The sequence below is a fragment of the Purpureocillium lilacinum genome (genome assembly GCF_023168085.1).
Source record: "Purpureocillium lilacinum CBS 284.36 DNA, scaffold_6, whole genome shotgun sequence".
Lineage (NCBI taxonomy): Eukaryota > Fungi > Ascomycota > Sordariomycetes > Hypocreales > Ophiocordycipitaceae > Purpureocillium > Purpureocillium lilacinum.
Genome location: NW_027072116.1, coordinates 744,127 through 765,831, shown reverse-complemented (window position 1 = coordinate 765,831; position 21,705 = coordinate 744,127). Strand labels below are relative to the sequence as shown.

Genomic DNA, 21,705 nt, shown 5'->3' with positions numbered 1-21,705 from the left:
GAAATGCAGCTCAATCGAGATTGCTTGAACGAGACGGCGCCCTCCTCGAGGACAAGAGCGAAGGGACTCTCTGTGAGGTGAGGTGAGGTGAGATGGGCATGGCGACGGCTACCGTTATGTATGGTGGTGGTGGAGTTGGGCGACGGGCGTGCTGGCTAGCCGAGTCGGCAAATGGGGTCGGGTTTACCCAGCGCGGGAGCCGTGGTAAATGTTTAGCCCCGCGATGCCATCATAGCCCACCGTGGCCCGCGGGAACGCGAATTGAAACCCCGCACTCACCGAGGGCTCACCGAGGGTCAGGGTCCCGCCGAGGAGTTGTGTTGGACTGTGCTGTCTCACCTTGACTATTTAAGTGAAATGCTGGATAAGCGACAGCCCAGAGCATCCGTAGATACTTCTCCTCGAACAATCTCCACGACTGCGTTGTGTAGGTGGTAGTGACTGTTGGGCGTTGCCATTTCCTAGCTCGGCGGCTCCCGCCATTTTCCTGGACGGGCTCGAGCTGAAATGGAAGGGTTGGGGCCTCTGTCGAGGCTCAGAGGCAAAGAAGAAGGCTCGCATTAATCGGCGTGTACCAACTTCTCTGGGTGCCATTCTCAAAGAATCGTCTCTCGTCATGATGCGATGACATGCGCTCGACCCACGATTAGGTTCTGCACTGCTGCAGACCGGCAGTGCCCGTGGAGCCTTGCCGTGCCCGATGCCCCAAAGTGGCCAAGCGCCAGGGGACCTATGCTGGGAACACTACTAGGTGGGGTCGGGCTGGCTGGCTTGGCTTCGCTGTAGGCTGGCCCAAGCTCCTGGTCCTGTTCAGAGCTCCGTGAAGCCCTCCAGGGCCGTCACTCGCAGGGGTCCAAGCTCCCCGCTGGCGAGACCTGGAGGGCCCGAACAGGCGGAAATGAATGACCTGACGCAGACGGCACGGCCTCCCGGTCTGCCACAGAAGCCCATGGAAGCTGACCTTCGCCGTTCGCCCAAAGCCTTCGACCACTCGTCCGAACAGCTGCATGCCGTCGGCTTTCCCCCAACCCAATGCAGCCTGCGTCGCCTCCGGCACCCTCCACTGGCATCTTGCGGCTCATCCTTGACGGCAGGCTGCATATTCCTCGGGTGTGACAAGCCCATTACTTCCCGTCTTTCTTGTGGCCCGATTTCCGCTTCCCCGCCCCATCTGATGGCTGCTGCTCGACAGGCTGCTCGACAGGCTGCTCCTTCTCCTCCATCGTAGCTGCCGTTCCATCGTTTGTCAAAACCAAACGGCCGCGATTACCATGGAGGTCTTTCTGCGAAACGTCAACATCACCCTCACCGAGGAGTCGCTCAAGAAGGAGCTCGCGCCCTTCATCAACGTCCTTGGCATCGCCGACTGGACCGTGGACAAGCCGAAGCGGAAGCCGTTTGCATCTCTGTCGTTTCTCAACGCCCGCGATGGTGAACGCTTCCTGGAACGGCACGGCAAGGTTCCAGCCCCGAAATCAAAGCTGGACGAGGGAGCCCAGCCCCATCCAAACGGACACACCCGCGATATCCCAAGGCTGTACATTCTCACCACGCCAATCTTTGCCGAGAAAAGCAATCGCACCATCAATAAGTTGACCTTGAGTCATCTCCGCCATGAACGCGACGAGCGGCAGCGCGCCCCAAACGATGGGCATCGGGCACCTGCCATCGTCTGTGCCGTGGGAGAAATCGCCTGCGGCAAGATGGTCTTTGCCGATTCCACGGCCAACCTGACGTTTGCGCGGCAGACGTCCTTACGCCAGCCCGGTTTTGCCAAGTTTGGCCGTCAGTGTTTGATGGTCACTCTGGAGAACGACACCCGCGTCGACGTACCATACGAGATTATCCAAGATCTCATTGCAGACAACCGGCGGCAGACAATCACGCTCGTCCTCGAAGAACCCCCCAGGTTCTACCAAAAGATCCAGGGCGTGACGCTCAACCCCATTCAATTGTGGGAGCGTCAGACGACCGGGTCCTGGCAGGATCATTCCAAATACGTCGCCCACTGTTTGGTCTACGAGCTTACGCTCACAAGCGAGTACTGGCCAACGGTGATGAGCCTCAAAGCACAAGACATCTTGCCAGTGAGCCAGCAAGGCATCATGGTCGAGATGTCGCCAAAGCCAGTGGTTCATGACTACGTCACTGCCATGTCGTCGTTTGAGGGCAGAATGCAGACCCTCGGATCTGCGAGAGACGTCAATCTGCCATTCCCATTGTTGTTTCTGGTGCAACAGCTCGTTTGGAACAATTACCTCCATCCATTCCACGGACTTGGCGTGCTAGACATCATCGAGCGCACGGCAAAGGATGTCAAGTGGAAGGGCAAGCTTCCATTCACCACTGAAGCAATGAAGCCGCTGTTTCAAAAGATACCATACCCAGTTCCTGGCACTGAGCCGTCAGATATTGATCCTGCGCGATTGATGGCCGGTGTCATCGACACAGAGCTTGAACTTCGCAGCCAAGACCCTTTGCGATCTGGCGTCTACGGTTCACGCTTGCCGCGACACCAGACCTGGGTGTTCAAGGCCATGGTGACACCGACTCGCATTTTGCTTTCGGGCCCCGATGCAGAGAGCAAGAACCGGGTGCTGCGCATGTTTCCCAACCACGGAGACCATTTCCTACGAGTATGCTTCTGCGACGAAAACGGCCAGGATCTCTCGTTCAACCCCAAAATTTCCAACGAAAAGATCTTCCAGCGGTACCACGACATTCTACGAGACGGGATCCGTATCGCTGGCAGGCATTTCTCATTCCTTGGCTTCTCCCACTCGTCGCTCCGATCGCACTCGACGTGGTTCCTCGCCCCATTCGTCGACGCCGATTGGCAGCGCCAGGACCACGACACGATACTCAAGACGCTGGGTGACTTCAGCAACATTCGAGTCGCTGCGAAATGCGCAGCTCGGATTGGCCAAGCCTTCTCGGAAACTCCATATGCAGTGAACTTGTTCAAGTCCGACATCAACATCCGCTACATTCCAGACGTCAAGTCGGCGGATGGTACACGGGTCTTCAGCGACGGCGTTGGAACAATCTCGTGGGAGGCGATGGAGGAGGTCTGGGATTCCCTTCCGATGCGATCTGCCGCGCCTACCTGCTTCCAAATCCGCTTTGGCGGCTACAAGGGCATGCTCGCGCTCGACTCAAGGCTGCGTGGCAGGGTAATCTGCCTGCGCAAGGAGTCGATGATGAAGTTTCCCAGCCGCGACATGACGGAGCTGGGCATTTGCGATGTGGCCTCGAGGCCATTACGCCTGGTCCTCAACCGCCAAGTCATCAAGATCCTGGAGGATATGGGTACAAGCGACGACTGGTTCATGACGCTGCAGAACAAGGCGCTTAACATGCTTCGTGCCGTCACAGCCAGTGCGACCAATACGGCCACCTTTTTGCGATATCAGGATGTTGGGAGCGCGGTGGGCCTGCCATCCTTTATCAAGCAACTGGACAAGATGAGCATCGACTATCGGCGGGACCGATTTCTCAAGTCCGTCGTTGAGCATGTGGTTCTTCGAGAGCTGCGGCTGTTGAAGCACAAGGCACGCATCCCTGTCGACAAAGGGGTGACCCTCTTCGGCATCATGGACGAGACGGGGTTTCTTGGAGAGAATGAGGTCTACGTCACTTATGACAAGACGTATACCAGGAGCGGCGCCCGCATGGATCAGACACTGGAAGACGGCCCTGTCATTGTCACTCGTTGCCCAGCATTGCATCCCGGTGACGTGCAGTGCGTCACGATGGTGACACCTCCAGAATCGCATCCTTTGCGGAGCTTGCAGAACTGCGTCGTCTTCAGCCAGAGAGGCTCGCGCGATCTCCCGAGCCAGCTCAGTGGCGGAGACCTCGATGGAGACCTGTACAACGTTATTTGGGACGCGAGGGCAGAGCCCAAGCGAACCTTTCCGCCAGCAGACTATCCAAGAGTGACTCCCCCAGAGTTGGATAGACAAGTCACACGCGACGACATTGCCGAGTTCTTCATCAACTTTATGAAGTCGGATATCCTCGGGCTGATCGCCAATCGGCATCAGATCCTGGCAGACGTCGAGGACGAAGGCACCAACGACCTCAGCTGCATCAAGCTGGCAGAGATGCACTCGACCGCTGTTGATTATTCCAAGACTGGGATTGCTGTATCCCTCTTCGATATGCCCAAGGCGCCCAGATCACGGCCTGATTTGTAAGTGTCCATGTCGGAGAACCCGACGCGATCAATTGCTGACTTATATTTTGTACAGTCTCGCGCCTGCGCCACCTGTCAAAGTATATGACCTTGGTGAGATCAGCCACATACTGGATAACGCGGACGGTGACGACGACGGTGAAGACGGCATGGGCCGAGTCCGACACCGGTTCCACCGCTCCGAGAAGATACTCGGACGGCTGTACCGCGAAGTCGATGAAAAGAAGATATGGAACGAGCATATTCACAGGAAGATTGCCATGGATGGCCCATCCGTCTGGGACCAGCTGATGGGACGAGTGCAAGCTGAATTATACTCGCGCGGGATTAAAACGGCGTACCTTCAGTACTCGCAACAAGCTTGGAAGATCCGCAATCTGTAGGGCTTCTGCGGTGTAGACGAGTTGACGCCTCACTAACAGGACACAGATACGAGGATGCCATGTCGGAAAACATGTGGCACTTTTCGGACAATCCACGAACATGCATTTCGGAAGCAGAAGTCTTTTGTGGCTCGGTTCTGAACAAGTCGGGGACGCAGACGCGGCAACAGCGAGAAGTATCCATTCGACTCAAGGACGAGACAGATCGGGTGATGACGTGGATTGCCAAGTTGATTCGCGACCCCAGCCGTGGCAAGGGCGCAGAAACGGCGAGCGACGACACGGTCGATGACAGCGACGAAGATGATGGGTACGAGGCGATTCAGATGTCTTGGGCATGCCTGGTCGTTGGCTGCATCAAAGACGCCAGCGAGGCTCCCTCGTCTTACCGCGGGACTGGGGAGCTCGAGAGCTTTCGCGTCGTCGCGGCGACTTGCCTGCTCAAGGAACTGAATTCTCTCAGTACGGCAGGTGGCCTGGCCAGAAGGGCTATAGCAATGTCGGACCGGCAGGCTATCTCCCGAGCCTTTGCCACAGAGGCTCTGACCGAGCCGTCGGCTGAGGACAAAGTTGCTATTGACTTCTTGTTACAACAGCTCGGAGGGATGGGTATTGACTAGGCACGGAAAGCTTTGATGTTTCGAGCAATGCAGAAAGATGCTCCTTTCAGGTTGACTTTGGGCTATTGTTGTGTAGCCTGATATGAAGGCCGGTTTGGCGTACTAGCTCGAGGACAATTTGGGTGGCGCAGCGTATGTATGGTAGCACGGGCTTTGACGACGTCAGTCACCCGCTCATTTGTCTTTGAAAGATTCATGTAAAGAGTAGAGTTTGATCCTTGAAGAACTTGTTTACGATTTGTGTGGCAGTATTGGCAACCGCGGCAACGCGCATAGCCGATATATAAAGGACTGTCAGGGCACCCAGCTGGAGAGTATGTTGTCGCTCAGCCGTATCCGACTGTCATCTGCCTCCCCTCGCTCGAAGAGTTTCTTTGCAGCCGTGACCTTGATATCGGATCCTTCCTTTCAACGCAGAGCAACCACTGCTACGAATACTGCCGCGAAGCTGCGGTAACAACTTTTACGTTCTAAACAGGACACGCCTGTGAACTTGGTATTTCGCTTCAAGCTCAGAGCAACCACTGCCACGAGTATTACCGCGAAAGCGGCGGTACCACCTTCTACGTTCTAAACAGGACACACCTATAACCTTAGTATCTCTCTTCAATCTCAGACGAATCACTGCCCCGACCACCGGCGCGAAGCTACTTCAACAACTTGTGCGCTGGAAACAAGACGCAATACGAATTTTCCATGGACAAGATGAACCGGATCCTTCAGGTTGCGGGCGAGGCTGTCGGGGGCTTGCGCCGCCCCTCGCCCGCCGCAACGACCAACAAGACCCGAGGGTCCGTCGAGATGGAGACGGGCTGCGTACGGGCGCCCAGTTCGGGCGAGAATCGCCCGAATAGGAGCGTCGGTAGCCTCTTGTCATTACTGACCTTGTCGAGGGCCGAGCCCAGGTCGCCGCCGCCGCCGACGTTCGTCGAGCTGCTGGGCCGCCTGCCGCCCGAGCTCTGGCACGAGATCCTCGGCTACATGACGCTCGGCGACATGATACGACTCAGGCGCACCTGCAGGGCTCTACACCACAGCATCCCCAACGAGCTCTTGAGCTTTATCATGGGGCCAGACCTCCTCGGGATCGCATGCCGGACCTGCCGCACATGCCTAAGGACAAGAGACTCTTCCTGGCAGCTGCTCTCGCCATGGTACCCACTTCTATTCCCTCCACACTTGCTCCTCTCGGAGTGCATCCCCTGCAAGTCCCAGCGGGGGGCCATCGCACCGGACAGGGAGTGGTTCTACCAGGGCCGGAGGGTGACCATGTGCGCGTTTTGCGCGTGGCCGACGACCTCCCCGCCCTATATACGGAGGGGCTCGCACCTGCATCCTCTCTGTGTAACCAGGTACGCCAACTTGAGGGCCGCGTCCTGCGCAGTGGCCCTCGTACCGCTGCTACCGGCTGTGGGCTTGATCATCTTTATTGCGTTGACCAGCGAGGTGGACTGGACTACTAAGGGTTTGCTCGCGGTGAGTCGACCCCCCCCCTTTTCCACCGCCCCATTTTTGGGAACTTCAAGGACAGCAGCTGATGTTCAAGGTGGGGAGCGCAGACGGAGTGCGCATTGCTGGTGTTGTCGTTTATACTGCACAGGGTCCGTCTCAGGGCGCTGAGGCTGCATCACTTCCAGGCACTGCTGAGCTTGGCGGCCGTGGTGCTCTCGGCAGTGGTCTTTGCCAGGAGTTGCCCTGTTGTCCATGCAGTTGGCAGCATGGTGTTTCTGTGGGCGGCGTTTCTCATCATCGTGTAAGAGAAAAACCCCCCTTCACCCCTTTCTTTGCACGCAACGGTTCTGTGTTTACAGCTTCACTTTTCGACCCGGTGGCTAACCCTCTGCTTCCCTTCCACCAAACAGGCCGATCAAGCTCGTCCATCTCGTGGGCAGCGCCATGCTCACGTTCGAATACAAGCACTGGCGCAACGCGCGGCCCAAGTCGGGGTGGCGGCGGCGCCAGCTCGCCGAGGCGATGAAGCTGTTCGCACTGCTCGCCAGCCCGCGCTTCCCGGAACAGACGTACCCGGGGCGGTACTTGCCAGTGTGGGTCACCAACTTGCTGTTTGACAGGGACCGCTCCGGTCCGCCCCGGGGCCGCAGCAGAACGAGGAGAGATGAACCGCCTGTCTAACGAGGGTTCAGGGCCTGCATGACACGACGCGCTCGCCGCCGACTGCCACCAACGCCGGATCCGCCACCACCGTTCGCGCCATCCATTAGCGTTTATGAATGGGTGTTTGCCGACCTCATTGCGCTGGCGTCGGCTGGTTGACCGATGTTGCTGCGCTCCCCGTCCGGGACAAGCGGAGCTTTCCCCGCGCGCGTTGAGGTTGCGTCCCGAGCCCTCGGAACCGGGGCCGGGGGTGGGCGGGGGGAGAGAAAGCGGCACGGGTGTCAAACGGGAGATGCTTTTCCCACCACTCCGAGCGGTTTCCCCGCGCCGCTAAGAGGGAGGGAGGTCGTTGAAGATGGAAAACCTGGGGGTAGCTTGCAAGATGACAAACGTCGATTTACCCGTGGCAGAAAAGAACCTGACATTGATCAATTGGAAAAGGTCAAGGGCTGGGCATTGCCATCCGCGCCGCACGCGGGGGGGAAGATCGAACCAGGGGCCGTTGGAGCTTGATTGGTGGGATATCTCTAGGACTGTACCGGTCATCATCAACTGAATCAACTCCAATTCAAACCCCAAGCGCGCGCGGGGGAGGGCGGATGTCAGCGACAGTCGGGACAACTTATAAGCCATGGACCATCTCCGCCGTCAACCCCGTCTGGTTCCTGGGATGGGCACAGGTCGAAGCTGATCCGCGAGAGACGCACTTGAACCACGATGCATCTCCCCTTGTTCGCCTTGCTGCCTCTCACGGCGGTGGCGGCTGCCAGCGCCATCGAGGGCCGCGGCGGCGGCGGCTCGCACGTCCCCAACACGGTCGTCATCGACGGCAAGCGCCTCGCCGACGCCAAGCAGCGGCTGTCCTCGCGGCACCCGGACGCGGAGCTGCGCGCGGCGCTCGGCCACCTCACGGCGCAGGCCGACACGTGGCTGTCGCAGGGCCCCTGGACGGTGACGACGAAGAAGACGGCGCCGCCCAACGGCACGGTCCACGACTACGCCTCGCAGGCGCCGTACTGGTGGCCCAACCCCAACACGGCCGACGGCTGCCCGTACGTCCAGCGCGACGGCGTGCGCAACCCCGAGGTGGACCAGTACCAGGACCGGCTCGCCGTCGGCCGCATGTTCAACTCGACGTACGTGCTCTCCCTGGCGTGGTTCTACACGGGCCGCGACGCGTACGCGCGCCACGCCGCCGACATCCTGCGGACGTGGTTCCTCGACCCGGCCACGGCCATGAACCCCAACCTCGACCACGCCCAGATCATCCCCTGCGCCAACACGGGCCGCGCCATCGGCATCATCGACTTCAGCCAGGAGTACACCAACGTGCTCGACGCCGTCGCCGTGCTCGAGTCGGGCCGCGGCGGCTCTCACGGAGACTTTGCGCCGGGCTGGTCGCGCGCCGACTCAAAGGCCTTTCAGGCGTGGAACAAGCGCTTCCTGACGTGGCTCACCGACTCGCCGTTCGGCAAGGACGAGGCCTCGCAGAGCAACAACCACGGCACCTTTGCCAACATGCAAATCTCGGCGCTCGCCCTCTTCGTCGGCGACAAGGCCCTCGCGCGCACGACCTCGCTCCTCGCGCGGGGCTTCGTCGACGCGCAAATCACGTCCAACGGCTCGCAGCCGCAGGAGCTCGCCCGCACGCGCAGCTGGCACTACTCCAACTTCAACCTGGGCGCGCACCTGCGCTGGGCGCTCGTCGCGCGCAAGGTCGGCGTCGACGTGTTCGGGTACAAGGGCCCGCAGGGGCAGTCGGTGCTCAAGGCGGCCGGCTTCGAGGTGCCCGCGGCGGTGGGCGGCGCGGCCGCCTGGCCGTACGACGACATTGAGTTTGCGCGCTTCGCGGCGACGGACAACGTGCGGGCGGCGGCCGACGCGGGGCTGTGCGCGGCGCGCGAGGCCGTCAGGGGCGGGAAGCTGCAGGCGCCGCCGGGGGGTGACATTTTTGTGCTGAGGCCGGCGCCGCAGCAGCTCGACAGCATCGTGACGCTGTAGATGGGGAGGGAGGGGCGGGTAGTGAGTGAGTGTGTGTATGTGTGTGTGTGTGTGAGTGTGGTTGCAATGTGTGTGAGAGTCTGTGAGCGTCTGTTGTGAACGGATCTTGACCGAGTCTAGAGTACAAAGTATATGGTCAATGGCATCGCAAATGACGAAAAGGAAACTCGAATGCTGTTTCCTTGCCGATCTGGCTGGTGTTTTGCCGTCCATGTAATTATGTGTCTGATCCATCCATCTGCCGCGCCCACCCACTTACCCTCGATGCCATGTAAGTTGTCAAATGATCAACAAGGATGGGATGCATCTCCTTGAAGAAACGCAACTGCCGTGCCCAGTGTGCTGCAGATCTCTGGCGACGGCACCCTACCATCAACCAACCAACCAATCGCTTCAGCAGACGACATGCCCTTCCTCCCTGCTCCGTCGTCGCCCCGTTCGAGGATCGGACGTACCATCGAGGTTCGTTCATGATGGATGATGGAGGCAGCCCCCGTCGTTCAACATGAAGTACATAACTTGGTTGGCCGACGGGAGGTGGGTCCCTCCCGCCCGGGGGACGCGGGGAGGGAACTGCGTCCGTCTACTTCCATTGGCCGACCCCGGACTCTCTGCCACAGGGCAAACTCTAATTCTCCACGGCGTGCGGGGGGGAACTTTGACCCCGGACGACCGGCAGAAAGGGGTCTCTTCATTACACTCTCTTTCTTCTGCAACAAGATCAAATACGTTTCTCTGCCCAGCATAGTAGTCGAGTTGAAGAACATTTCCGTGTGTTTATAGACTGAATCTCTATTTTTTGAGATTTGTTGCTATCAGTCCCGTTGTTGAGATGTCGGGTATTACCTGCCGACATCGAACGACTCCAGCCTGCCGCCCAGCCTCTCGGTCGAAGGGAATCGACAACACCACGCCATGGACGCCGGTCCCAGGTAGCCCTTCCCCGGCACGCGAGCTACACGCCAGCCCGCTCGCTCGCTCGGACGCACGGACGCAATTCTACCCACGCCATGTGCCAGGCCTCTTTGGAAATTGACATTGGCATCGGCGTCGGCAATGCTAGCTTGCTCCTATATGCCCACACCGCTGGTGGCATGACATGGGCATGGCATGGCCCCAGCATTTCATGACCACGACCCCTCGGGACAGAGGATCGCGGCTGAACCCGCTCTCGCCACGCGCCTGATCGGGCTCCATCGGCGCAGCGGCGCTAATAGCTCCAGTTCGCTTGTCCTGCCCGCCCGCTCATCCGCCCGCCCGCCCGGCAGACCGTCTATCTGCCGGTGTGTACGATTCACCGTATGTTCGTTCGCACTCGTAGCTACGATACGATATGTACTATTACCCCATTTGATCGTCGGATAGGGAACCGGACCGTGGCTGGCGCGCGCTATCGCGGCGTGGCTCAATATTCAGGGCATTTTATCACAACGCATCAAAGCTTGGACAGGTGGGATGAACCGCACGTGGGAGAGCCCGAGTGTGAGTGACGGCTGGACGAACGGACCCCTTGTGCTCAAGGCAGCCAAGGATCTGCCTTGGCTCAGGAGCCCTATCATCGGCCGTCTTCCCACGCTGGATGCCGTCGTCATGACCCAAGATCCCGGGAATGCCCACCGGAAAAGGGGGGCGGGCGGCGTCGTAGCATGGCGGCGGGCGCAGATATCAAGAGTCAGAGCACCCATGCCCTTTGTATCGCCTCGTTTCGTTTCGCATACATAACCATCGTCCTATGCCTCCTTGACCCGTTCCCTCCTTCGATCCCATCTATCCCTGACCCGTCCGCCCTGTACACTCCTCACTCTGCTAGTTCCGGCATCGTGGTAGAAACCTACGTGAACTTACCTACATTCAACAAGCATCATCAGTTGCCGGCCATCCCTCGTATCTCAGCTGTCGAACCACGACGTCCCGCACCGATAACCACCTCTCCTCACGCTCTAGACCCGCCATGTCCTCCGACGACGGCCGCGTCGAGAAGCGCGGAGGCGGCCCCGGCAACGACGACCACAACGAGGGCCACGCCGAGGCCCTGCACCGCTTCCGCTCCGCCGCCAGCATCGCCATGAGCCCCGAGCTCTTCGAGAAGCTCTACCTCTCCCCCGAGAACAGGGTCCACGGCGACCTGCGCCGCACCTTTGGCAACCCCACGCCCATGTGCGTCCTCAGCCGCTGTGGAAACCTGCATGCTCTCCTGAAGAGGCTTGCTTGGGCGCGCTCGTTCCCCTGCTTGACCAGAGACCAACTGACACTCGCCTGTGAACAGTGGCCTCGCCGGCTTCCTCCTCTGCCTCACGCCCCTATCCATGGACCTCATGGGCTGGCGCGGCGCCGGCGGCAACGGCGCCGCGAGCATGTAAGGCTGCCTCCTTTCCTTCACTCTCCCTCTCTGTCTCTCATCGTTCAGACATCGCTAATCGCGGGCAACTTTTCTTACCCTCCAGAGGCGTCTACTTCTTCCAGGGCGGCATCCTCATGACCCTCTGCGGCCTCCTCGAGTGGATCCTCGGCACCACCTTCTCCGCCGTCGTCTTCTCCGTCTTCGGCACCTTCTGGCTCGCCTGGGCCGCCACCCTCTCGCCCTCCTTCGCCGCCTTCTCCTCGTACGCGGGGCCCGGCGCCGAGTCGCCCGCCGAGGGGCTCGCCACGCGGGGCTTCAACGCGAGTCTCGGTGAGTGCCGTCTCCCTCCTCCTCCTCCTTCCTCAACCCCTTTTCCCGCCCCCTTTTCTCTTGAGCACAAGGGAACGGAAAAGTCGAGACGAGAAAAAGCTTTCTATGGGTATGTGGTAAGCTGAGACTGTTTCAATAGCGTATTGGTTCCTCTTCATGGGCGTCATCTGCCTCGTCTTCCTCATCTGCTCCCTCCGGACCAACATCTGCTTCGTCATCATATTCCTCAGCCTCGTCGTCGGCTTCGGCCTCCTCACGGGCGCGTTCCTCGCCAACGCCGACGACTTCGCCGGCAACGCCTCCCTCGCCAAGAAGCTCGTCGTGGTAAGTCCCTAGCCCTTTGTAACCACCAGCCCCTCCCCCACTCCCCACCAACCTAGGCATTTGTGAAAAGCGCAACTTTTTGTTTGAGAGGCATCATCGTGGCTGACATGTGGGCCGGGTTCGCGGCCAACGCGACGACACAGGGCGCCGGCGCTTCCACCTTTGTCACCTGCTGGGCGGGCTGGTACATCTTCCTCGCCATGCTGCTCGCCGCCGTCGACTTCCCCATCCAGATCCCTGTCGGCGACCTGAGCACCGTCATCAGGGGCAAGTCGGAGAAGGAGAAGCGGGCGTAGGGTGTGGCGTATAGCCAGACGGGCGTGGTCGTCTCGGTCATTGTGCTGCAGAGCTTGGACGTGTATCAGAGCAATATGTACATTCATGCAGAAACGTGTAACTGGTCTCTCGAGCTCTGCTAGCCATCTCCATAAGCAGACGGCCGTCAAAGGGCGTGGGCATAATACTACAACCTACTGGCCGAGACTTGATAGTGCCGTCATATCTCGTCAACGTCGCGTGTTCACAACCCGCGCCAAGTCGAACCCGTCCGCCTTGCAGGACGGCAGAGGCATCTAGGCTGCCATCGCAAGTCCAACGCGGCATGTCTAGCAGGCATCCCATGGCTGGAGTCCGAGTGCGACTCAGAGTTGATAGCTTTCGGGTGCCTCAAACAACGGACTCCGAATAGAAACAAGGACTGGCCGCAAGGGGAGTTATCACAATGGGCTCTGCCATGTGCCTGCGAGCGCACGTATGCAGCCCGGCCCGTGCACATGAATCACTTACACGGGTTGCCGACGTCCACCAAGCCCGTGCTCATGTCGACAACGCCTCGTGGCAAGGATCCTGTCTGAGCGCTGTTGGACGGAGATGTCCTCCCGGCCTGGTCCATCCAGCATCTGGAGTCGGCGCCACCCGCTGTTTCGACTCATCATAAGAGGCGTCCCCCTGCTGTACGCTCGATATCGCCGAGACTCACTTCCCCGCTGCGGCCATCACAAATGACGCCTTCAAGACAACGCCATCGGACAAAGCGTCATGCAAGCACTCACTCTCATCTCACGTCTTCCCCGCCGTCTAGATCGGCTTGCCTGCACTTCACTAAGACGTCTCAAATCTCCACAGAAACCTTGCCATCGGTGCCAGAACAGCCGCCGCCGTGTCTCAGCCTGCCGCAAGCCCCGCATTGCAGCCCGCATGCTCGCTTGTGTCGCCAGTCCTTTCAGCCGTTCATGGGACCAGTCACAGCTTCCTCGCTTGTCTGAGAGAACGCCGCGGCCGGGACGGCAGCCTTGTGGCTCTGCGCTGCGACACGGGGAAACCGATCTGCGAACGCAGTGTGCCGCTGTGGGATCTGACTTGCAAACTGAGCATTTCATGACAAATTAGCCGTTTGGAGGCAGGCTGAACGGAGTGGCAGTAGTATTGTGTCGTTGGCAATGTCGACACCGGCAGCGCTGGTCATTTCCCGACACAGCCTCCGGACAAAGAGCTCTCAAGACGTGGAAGGCCCAATGCCCTGCTAACCCACAGCGCTCTAGGCTTAGATGCGACATAGCTTGGGCCTGGTAGCACGAAGTCATTGCCAGTATCTCGTGGAACGGACATTCGGCTGCGGCGCTGATGTCGACACCTTGAGCGTGCCCGTCCAGAAAAAATGAGGCTCTCCCAGAGGAACCGGTATGCCGGTTCCAACGCTCTGCTGTAGCTTCGCGTAACTGGCTCGCCCGGCTAGGCGGTATGTCCTTAGTTCTGCCAGCACATCCTTCATTCCAGCCAAAACGTCCCGCCCCGGGGGGCTCAACTGTCGCGGCATCACCGCGGCACACCAAGCTACGTGAAAGACAAAGGAACCTTCCGGTGCGCCGGCGAGTATCTGTCCTGGGGTGGCTGGCCCGACCCCGTCGCGAAGGCCGTCGCCCATGACGAGGCGTCTGTACTCGTCGAGAACTTCGTTGGCGCCTCGAGTTGGACCAACCCAGACTGGCAGAGAGAAAACTTCTCCATTCCACTCCCCGTCATATTTTATAAAGTTTCGGGTGTCCTGTTCGGCCCCAGAGGGGTGGGTTCCTGCGGGCACGGCTTCGGAATGCACCCCATCGGCGACGGGGGGCCCAACGGCGGTACTTGTGCGACGTCGTTCCCCCGTTGGCGTTTCATTGAAGAAGCTGAAGCCTGTGTCGCCAGCGTCCATCAATTCCTCGGCATCCAAATCCTCCGTCGCGGAGAACCCGTCATCCATCGTGTCGGGTTCAAACTCCAGAGCAAGGTGTCTCAGACCCTGCAGCAGGCCGGGCCCACGCCACGGCGACGCGATAGCAGACGCGTCCTGGATGGCGCGTTCCTGTCTGGACAGCAGTTCGAGAAAGCGGATTAGTCTCTGTACAAGAGGGCCAGATGAGCGGCGAGGGATGCCAGTCAATGTCAGAGACGTCAGCCTTGGGTTCATGTCTGGCACGAACACCTGGGGATACGCCTGGTCCACTCGCTCGAGAATGGCCGCTTCGGCCAAGTAGTCACGCGCAATCGCCGAAAAGCCGTCAATCTCCAACGCAGGCACATTCGTGACAAGAGAATGGTGCATCTTCAAGCTTCGAAGACTGCACGAATACGCGGGCCGGAATAGATGCGCCGAACCAAGTATGCCGTGTAGCATCGCGGACTTGGGCCAGAATTTGGAAACGGGAGCAGCAATGGGCAACAGCGGCATAAAGGAGCAAGCCAACTCCTCCAGATGTCCTGAGGAGACGCGCAGCAGCTTTTGAATGCCAAACGACGATACCCTCGTATTAGAGAGTGAAATGTGAGTGAGGCCGCGAGTTTGGCAATAGTCATCCACCTCCCAGTCGGCTTCATTTTTAGAGAGGATTCGCGCAGAAGCTTCGGCCGAGTCGCTGCGTACGTGCACGACTCCGTCAGGCCTTGCGGGTCTGAGCTGTTCCTGCCCAACGTCTGCAACGTACACGGGTGCATCGACAAAGTACCTTTCTGGGTGGGAGAATGAGGCACTCCACTGGGATTCGTCGATGGTAACAAACTGGCCGTATCCAGGAGTGCCATGTGCAAGTGCGCGCAGGCTGCCTTGGACCCGAAATGGGCCATCTGACTGAAGCGCCCCGCGCGGGAGAGACCAAGAGGCCAGCATTTCGATGGTTGCGTCCGTGAGTTTGTTTCCAGCCAGATCCAGACTCCAAAGTCTAAGCCGGAACTTTGCTAGAAGAGCTTCGAGCGTTGCATCATCAATCTCGCGACTCCGAAGCTTCAAGACGCGCAAGTTGGGCAGCACTTCAGCCTGAAGTAGCGGTTGAACCGAGCCCGGAACCTCGGATACATCAAGGTAAACCAGCTTCTGGATGCATGATGACGTGAAGAAAGATGCCGGCAGGTGCTTCGGACAACCGGCTACACTAAGCAGACGTGGTCTGTGTTGTGGCGAGGCGCTCAGAGAGTGCACAAGAAAGGCAGCATCCAAATCGGCATGACCATCCAGGAGGATTGAGTTGGCGTTGGGGAGGAGCTCCAACGCGCGAGCGAAGCTTTCGCCCAGCGAACCAGCGCCGCCGTCGGATGCGAAGTGATATGCGTCCTTGGCAAAGTCTCTCGCGTCAAGGACACGAACGAGCGAGCGCGTCGCGGGAGCCACGCGATCGAGCTTGTTGAAGACAAAATCGAACCACCACGCCAAGTCTAGCAGCCAAGGAGCGTCAGTCACCACGAGAACAAGACGCTCAGGGCCATTTTTCGGAACGGCGAAGTCAAGCTGGACTCACCATCACCCGGGTCCAAGCCGGCGCGACGAACTGCTCTAAGGAGGTCCGCCCATAGACAAGGAGCAAATATGCGCCAGGACCGGCGATTCACTAGGCAAAGCGAGCGATAGTCGTCGAACCGGACGTAGGGAGCCACCAGACGGAGCCAATCTGGCTTGGCCGTCGCCTCCTTGTAGGACGGCAGAGGGACCATGGCTTCGAAGTCGTCGCCTGACGGAGCTTGGCCGATCCGTACCGGAAGCAAAGCCGCGTGGTGGAGGCGTCCGGGGCACGGCAGGCGGCCGGCGTTCGGCCGAGTCGGACAAGAAGGCGGAGCCGCAAGGGCCGAAGCCAAAAGGGGCTTCCTAAACGAGACGGGAGGAAACAGGCTACGCGGTAAAACGGAAGACGACAGTGTGGCACGCGTGTGTTGCGATCATGCCGTTCTGGCGTAGTTGCGTAGGTACCGTTGGCCCTGTGCGGCCTTTCAGCTCGGGGTTGCCAGTCGGCCCCACAGACGGCAGGGGAGGATAGACGTGGCGAAGCAAACAAAAAGCACAAGTCACGGCGAACCCCCCAGGGGGAGGGGGGTGAGGGTGGCGCGCAGGCTGGCAAGCTAGCTAGGGGGCGGTGTCTTTGGTGAGATCGGAGGCGTCTGTGATTGCTTCTTCCAGATGCGCCATCGCCGAAGCCGTAACGGATTTGGTGGGACAAGTGACGACCCGGCCGAGTCGCGCCCAGACTGAGGACTAGACTCGCATGCAGGTGCGTTAAGCCCAGCCCCGACAGTTCGGGCCCAGCAAGTTGGATAGGTATGACTCCGCAGAGGCCGCTTCAACCGCTTCGGCGCTGGGGCAACCCTCGAGCTCCGGTGGATTATGACAGCTCGCTCTAAGGGAGGTCGCATTAGACGTCATGCGGGCTGCCGCCGAGAGGGCTGAAGACGAGCAGCGAGGCGAAGGCGTGCGCTGCCAAGGGAGGTGTTATTGGAGGTCGAGCGAGGCAATTCGTGCGACTCGACGTGGGCGAGGGTACGAGGCGGTGGCGGGCGGGCGGGCGAATGGCATGCGCCCGCGCGGGGGGTGAGAGTGATGAGCAGGGACGTCGTCGCAATACGCCGCGGAGACGTGCCGGTCGTGTAAAGCAGCGGGCGCTCGTCGATGAGGGGGTTCGTCACAGCAGCCCGGCAGGGAGGGAAAGCAGTCGAGATGCTGAGGTTGGCCGAGATTGGCGAATTCGGCCGGTCAAGGAGGGGGAGGGGTGATCAACGCCGCCCGGCAGGCATGGAAAGGCGAGAGGGTGAAGCTGGCCGAGATTGGCGAACGCGGCGGGCGGGGGGTCGAGTCTGGAGTAGATGAAAGAGGGACGAGATGGCGAAGGCGGTCGAGATGGCGAACGGGACGAGGCTGGAGTGGGGGAAGAATGGCGGGATGGCGAAGCTGGCCGAGATGGCGAATGTGGCGGGCGGTGGGGCGTCGAGAGGCAGAGTAGTTGGAGGAAAGAGAGATGTGACAAGCGGCTGCCACTATTGGGCGACTGCCGCACAGCACGTCACTCACCAGTTGTCACCACCACCTTCACTTGACTTCACTCTCCATCATCAAACCCCCCCGCCCTCACAGCTCACCATCCTGATTCCTCATCGCGGAGTTATCCCTTGGCCTCACCGCACTCGCAGGTCAGCCTCGGGGCAGAAGACGCACCCGGCCGCCGACCCTGCATACCGTGGGCGTCGACAACCCAAGGAGGGAGCTATTGCTTGGTTCTCTCGGCGGGATGCCTATCGCTCGGGCGGCCACAACCAATATAATAATATCCTGACCGCCTCAAGAGACATGCCCTTGAGTCCTTACTGGCCCAGCAACCTTCACCAGTGGCCGCCACCGGAGTCCCTTATTGGTGAAGCATTCCCATCCCGTGCGATAGGCGCCCGAGGCGAGTTTTATCAGATCGAGCCCGTCCTCGCGTGGATAATTTCGACGGTTGGCGTCTGCGCAAATTAGCCGCCGCCTCCCTTCGCGGCTACGCGTGACCCTGGGTGCAGAGAGCCATATGGGATAGCGGTAAGTAGTATGAACCCGCCCTGCTATGCGCGCGCGCGCCCAGCCCAAGAAGAGGTCGGCCGGGATAGGGCAAGTGTGCGAGGTGACAGGACCCTGCAGCAGCAGCAGCAGCAGCAGCAGGGCAACCGTCCGTCTTCCCCGCGTGTTGACAGACAGCCAGCCACGCCAGCCGAGGGTCTAGGCCCTGGGATGCTGGGTCGCCGGCCCAGGCACGCAGGTTGCGAGGAGGGACGCCGGGCCCTTGGCCGGCCCGACGGAGCATGGACGGTGACCCCGTCCCGGGTCCGATTAGCGAGCCGGACGGGGCCGGCGATCAAGGGCCGTGCGTGTCTCGCCCCAGAGCCCGGGTCACGCCGGGCGACTGCTAACCCTATTCGCGCGTCTGTGTCGGGTTCTCATATTATGTAGCTGCTGAATGGCATACCGTGAGGGAACTCGTCCATAGCGCCTGGCTATTGCCGCCCATGTCCACCTCGGGAGCACGGGGGTGGGGATGGCCTCAATGGGCAATGGGCTTCGGGATTCGGGTAGGAATTTCTTCTGGCAGCCCGGCCAGGCTGTTGCCGGATGTCTTCGCAAGTTTGTGCTTTTCGGGAAGTTGGGGGGTGGCGTGCCGGCCCCCGGGTCTGCTGAATCCATTCGTCTACGTGTACATGTCGCTTTGCACCTGACGAAGGGTACCTGGAACGACCTGGTGACGCTCCTGGGTTGCCACAAGTCACGATCCGGCTGATGCCCCGGCCGCCTGCAATCCCTCGACTCCATCTAGGTTGCCGTCAGGGAGCCGGGAGGGGCCAGGGGCCGCCGCCACAATTGCCGGCGCGGCGCAGATCCAGGTCTACTGATCCGCTGCCTTGGCTTGCGATCCAGTGGCATGCCTGGCTGGCCCTTCTTCGGCACGCCGTCCAATGTCATGCGACGGAGCTACCTCCAGCCGCTCCTGTAGGCTGATATTAATATTTACACATCTTGCACCCGAAGCCCAATCTACTGGGAGCCTACCCCGGAACGCCACCGCCACCTGGCAACCTGGAAGCAACTCCCAGGCGGTCCCGGGCTTGCCGTGCCTTATCTGGTAACGGGCCTCTCCAGGTCTCCAGGGCTCTGTTCCCCTGTCGGCACCCCCTCTTGCCCCTCCAGCAGGGGTAGCGCTGGCACGATTCGATGCTAGCGCGCGTGCGCGCTCCTGGCAGTTCAAACAACCAGGTATGAGGTGTGCTTCATGGCTACTGCTAGGTAGGTAGGGCTAGGTAGGTACTAAGGTAACTTGGTAAGGTAAGGTTGCTAGGTAGTACGTATGTAGTTTGGAGAGAATCAGCCATCGCCCGGCGAGCAACCTAGGCGGCGCTATGCCTTAGTTACCAAGCCCAAGGCACCGACTCGAAGGCACCGACCGCACGTACCTGGAGCTCCATACCTACCTAGTGCAGCTGAGCACACCAACAGCAACCTCCTCCCACTTCATCTCGTCCCATCTCATCTCACTTGCTCGTGCGCGCAGAAGTGCCGGGATGCCTGGCTGGATCGCCGCCGCTGTCTCATCGGCCTCCACAATTGCCATCGGCGCTCAGTCACCACACGCACACACATGCACATGCACATGGCCAGATTGCACACTCACTGCTGCGCTCATGGGGTGCTTTCCCCCATTCGCCCACCCCCAGAGCATCTGGAGAGGACGGGCTCGCTCGCTGCTCCGTGCGTCGCTGACCCGATGCGGCTCCCGGCCCAACTCTCGCGTCGCGGCTCTGCGGGCAGATTTCCTACTGTGCGGTCGGTTGGCACAAAGTACCAACTTGGGGCGCAAAGTTACGTAGCACGAGCAATCCCGGGGCCCCATCACCCCAGGCATGATCTGAGACCTGGGCCGAGCGTCATGGACGATGATGCGTTGGGGAGCTTCCCCCCTGGCTGGCTCCTCCGCATCGCGGGCCGACTGTGTTGCGTCAAAGCAATTGCCTGCATTTGTTACGTACGTTTGGATACTACTGGATCTTGTTTTTGGTTTTTTTTTTTTTCCTACTTTATTTTTGTTCCCCCCTCTTTCTCTATTTTGTTTTCTTTTGGCTGTCTCTCTTGTATCGCCGTCCATCGGCCTCTTCTATCCACCCACTCACACGCCCGCTCGCCTTGCCCACACGGCACGTCCCACCTTGGCGATTGGGACTTGCGGCCGCTCCAAAACATGCTTGATCTAATACCTGTTCGGCGTTCGTTCCGCACTCGCTGTCTCGCCGCCGGGCACCAAATCTCCGCTTCGAAACATGAATCCCCCCCCTCCGTTGCACAGAACGGTTCGTTTCGCCTCCCGGAGAGCAGCAGGCCCCAAGGGAAAGCAAATATGGGCCAGGAATGGCAGTGTGCCTGGGCAAGCAGCGAGCTGGTAGCTTGGTGCTTGGTAGGACGTCGGCGAACCTTGTCAGTCCGTCAGTCAAAGTAAGTCAGTAAGCAGGCGGCAGGCAAGCACGCACGCACGCACGCACGAACGAACGCACGCCTGAAGTGAAGCAAGCAAGCAAGCGAGGCAAGTAATCGGTGCAGCCAACGAAAGGCAAACCCCCCGGCACGGCGGGCGGCCGTTCGTGCAACGTGACGCCGCGATCCCGGGTCCGTAAACGGCGCCCCGCGACGTCATCGGCGACACTGTGACTTAGTCCCGTTTTCTGCGCCGACGCTGACCCCATCCATCATCGTTGCCGTTGTTGTCGTCGTCTTGTCCCCTCGTCGCACAAACAATGCCGTGCAACATGGCCGCCCCCAAGGCGGCCCGCGCGGGAACCAACATCGTGGGACCACAGAAATAGCATCTTGCCCAAAGCAGGCCTGCACGTCCACTCCATGCGCATGTACATAATATGTGTGTAGGTATTCCTGTCGACGCCCAGTCCAGCCCCTGCGCCGCTCCAACACCCAACCCTCCCGATCGTGCCACCCCAGCTTCCCACACGTGCTGGCCCGGCGGTGCGCTCCCGTCATCTTGACGCACGCGCGACCAACAACCTGCGCATCGTGGCCCAAAGAACCCCCCTCGACTAACAAAGCAGGAACGAACGCGCTCACGCACGATCGCACGATGCGGGTTACACAGATGCTGCGGCACAGCCTGCACCTCTCACCCGCCTTTCCGCAACCAGAAGGCGATCTTGGACAAGAATAGGTATATGCAGTTACGTTGGCGCGTGCGTACTTTTTTTGCGTGTTGGTTCGCCGTCGTCATCGTCGAGGCAACTCCCCCCCCCCTCCCCCCCCCGCCCCCCTTGGAGGGTTCTCTCTTCCCCGCGTGATCCGCGACCGGGCAGCAACCAACGCCACCAACAACACACCCACACTCTGCAGAACACCAGAAGAAACAAAAATAAAACAGCCCGATCGAAGACGAAAAGGAAAACAAAGAACACAGAAAACGAAAAGGCCCAACGCACACTACCAGCTACCTGATCGTCTTCACCCCCCTTGCCCCTGAGATCGCGCACGCGGGCGCCTTCTACCAGTACCAACAGCAGGGAATAAGGAGGGGGCGTGGTGGCCATTAGAAAGCGGCCGCATGCGTCTGCGTTTGCGTCTGCGTCTGCAAACTGCGA

At 60.0% G+C, this 21,705-nt stretch overlaps 4 protein-coding genes across 4 annotated transcripts; all 4 read left to right on the top strand.

The window, feature by feature from the left end:
* Positions 1 to 1,271: 1,271 nt before the first annotated feature.
* On the top strand, positions 1,272 to 5,201 carry PLICBS_008149 (uncharacterized protein; the record flags this gene model as incomplete). The annotated part of the gene is made up of 3 exons (XM_065601331.1): positions 1,272 to 4,195; positions 4,254 to 4,577; positions 4,628 to 5,201. The coding sequence occupies 3 exons, from the start codon at positions 1,272 to 1,274 to the stop codon at positions 5,199 to 5,201; spliced, it is 3,822 nt and encodes a 1,273-aa protein (XP_065457403.1).
* Positions 5,202 to 6,919: 1,718 nt separating this feature from the next.
* Positions 6,920 to 7,334, top strand: PLICBS_008148 (uncharacterized protein; the record flags this gene model as incomplete). Its single annotated transcript, XM_065601330.1, has 2 exons — positions 6,920 to 6,924; positions 7,064 to 7,334. 2 exons carry the CDS (start codon positions 6,920 to 6,922, stop codon positions 7,332 to 7,334), a joined length of 276 nt encoding a protein of 91 aa, XP_065457402.1.
* Positions 7,335 to 8,033: 699 nt separating this feature from the next.
* PLICBS_008147 (uncharacterized protein) lies at positions 8,034 to 9,317 on the top strand (the record flags this gene model as incomplete). The annotated part of the gene is made up of 1 exon (XM_018324365.2): positions 8,034 to 9,317. The coding sequence occupies one exon, from the start codon at positions 8,034 to 8,036 to the stop codon at positions 9,315 to 9,317; it is 1,284 nt and encodes a 427-aa protein (XP_018177544.2).
* Positions 9,318 to 11,268: 1,951 nt separating this feature from the next.
* Positions 11,269 to 12,608, top strand: PLICBS_008146 (uncharacterized protein; the record flags this gene model as incomplete). The annotated part of the gene is made up of 5 exons (XM_018324366.2): positions 11,269 to 11,474; positions 11,584 to 11,673; positions 11,762 to 11,988; positions 12,128 to 12,312; positions 12,456 to 12,608. 5 exons carry the CDS (start codon positions 11,269 to 11,271, stop codon positions 12,606 to 12,608), a joined length of 861 nt encoding a protein of 286 aa, XP_018177545.2.
* Positions 12,609 to 21,705: the final 9,097 nt, after the last annotated feature.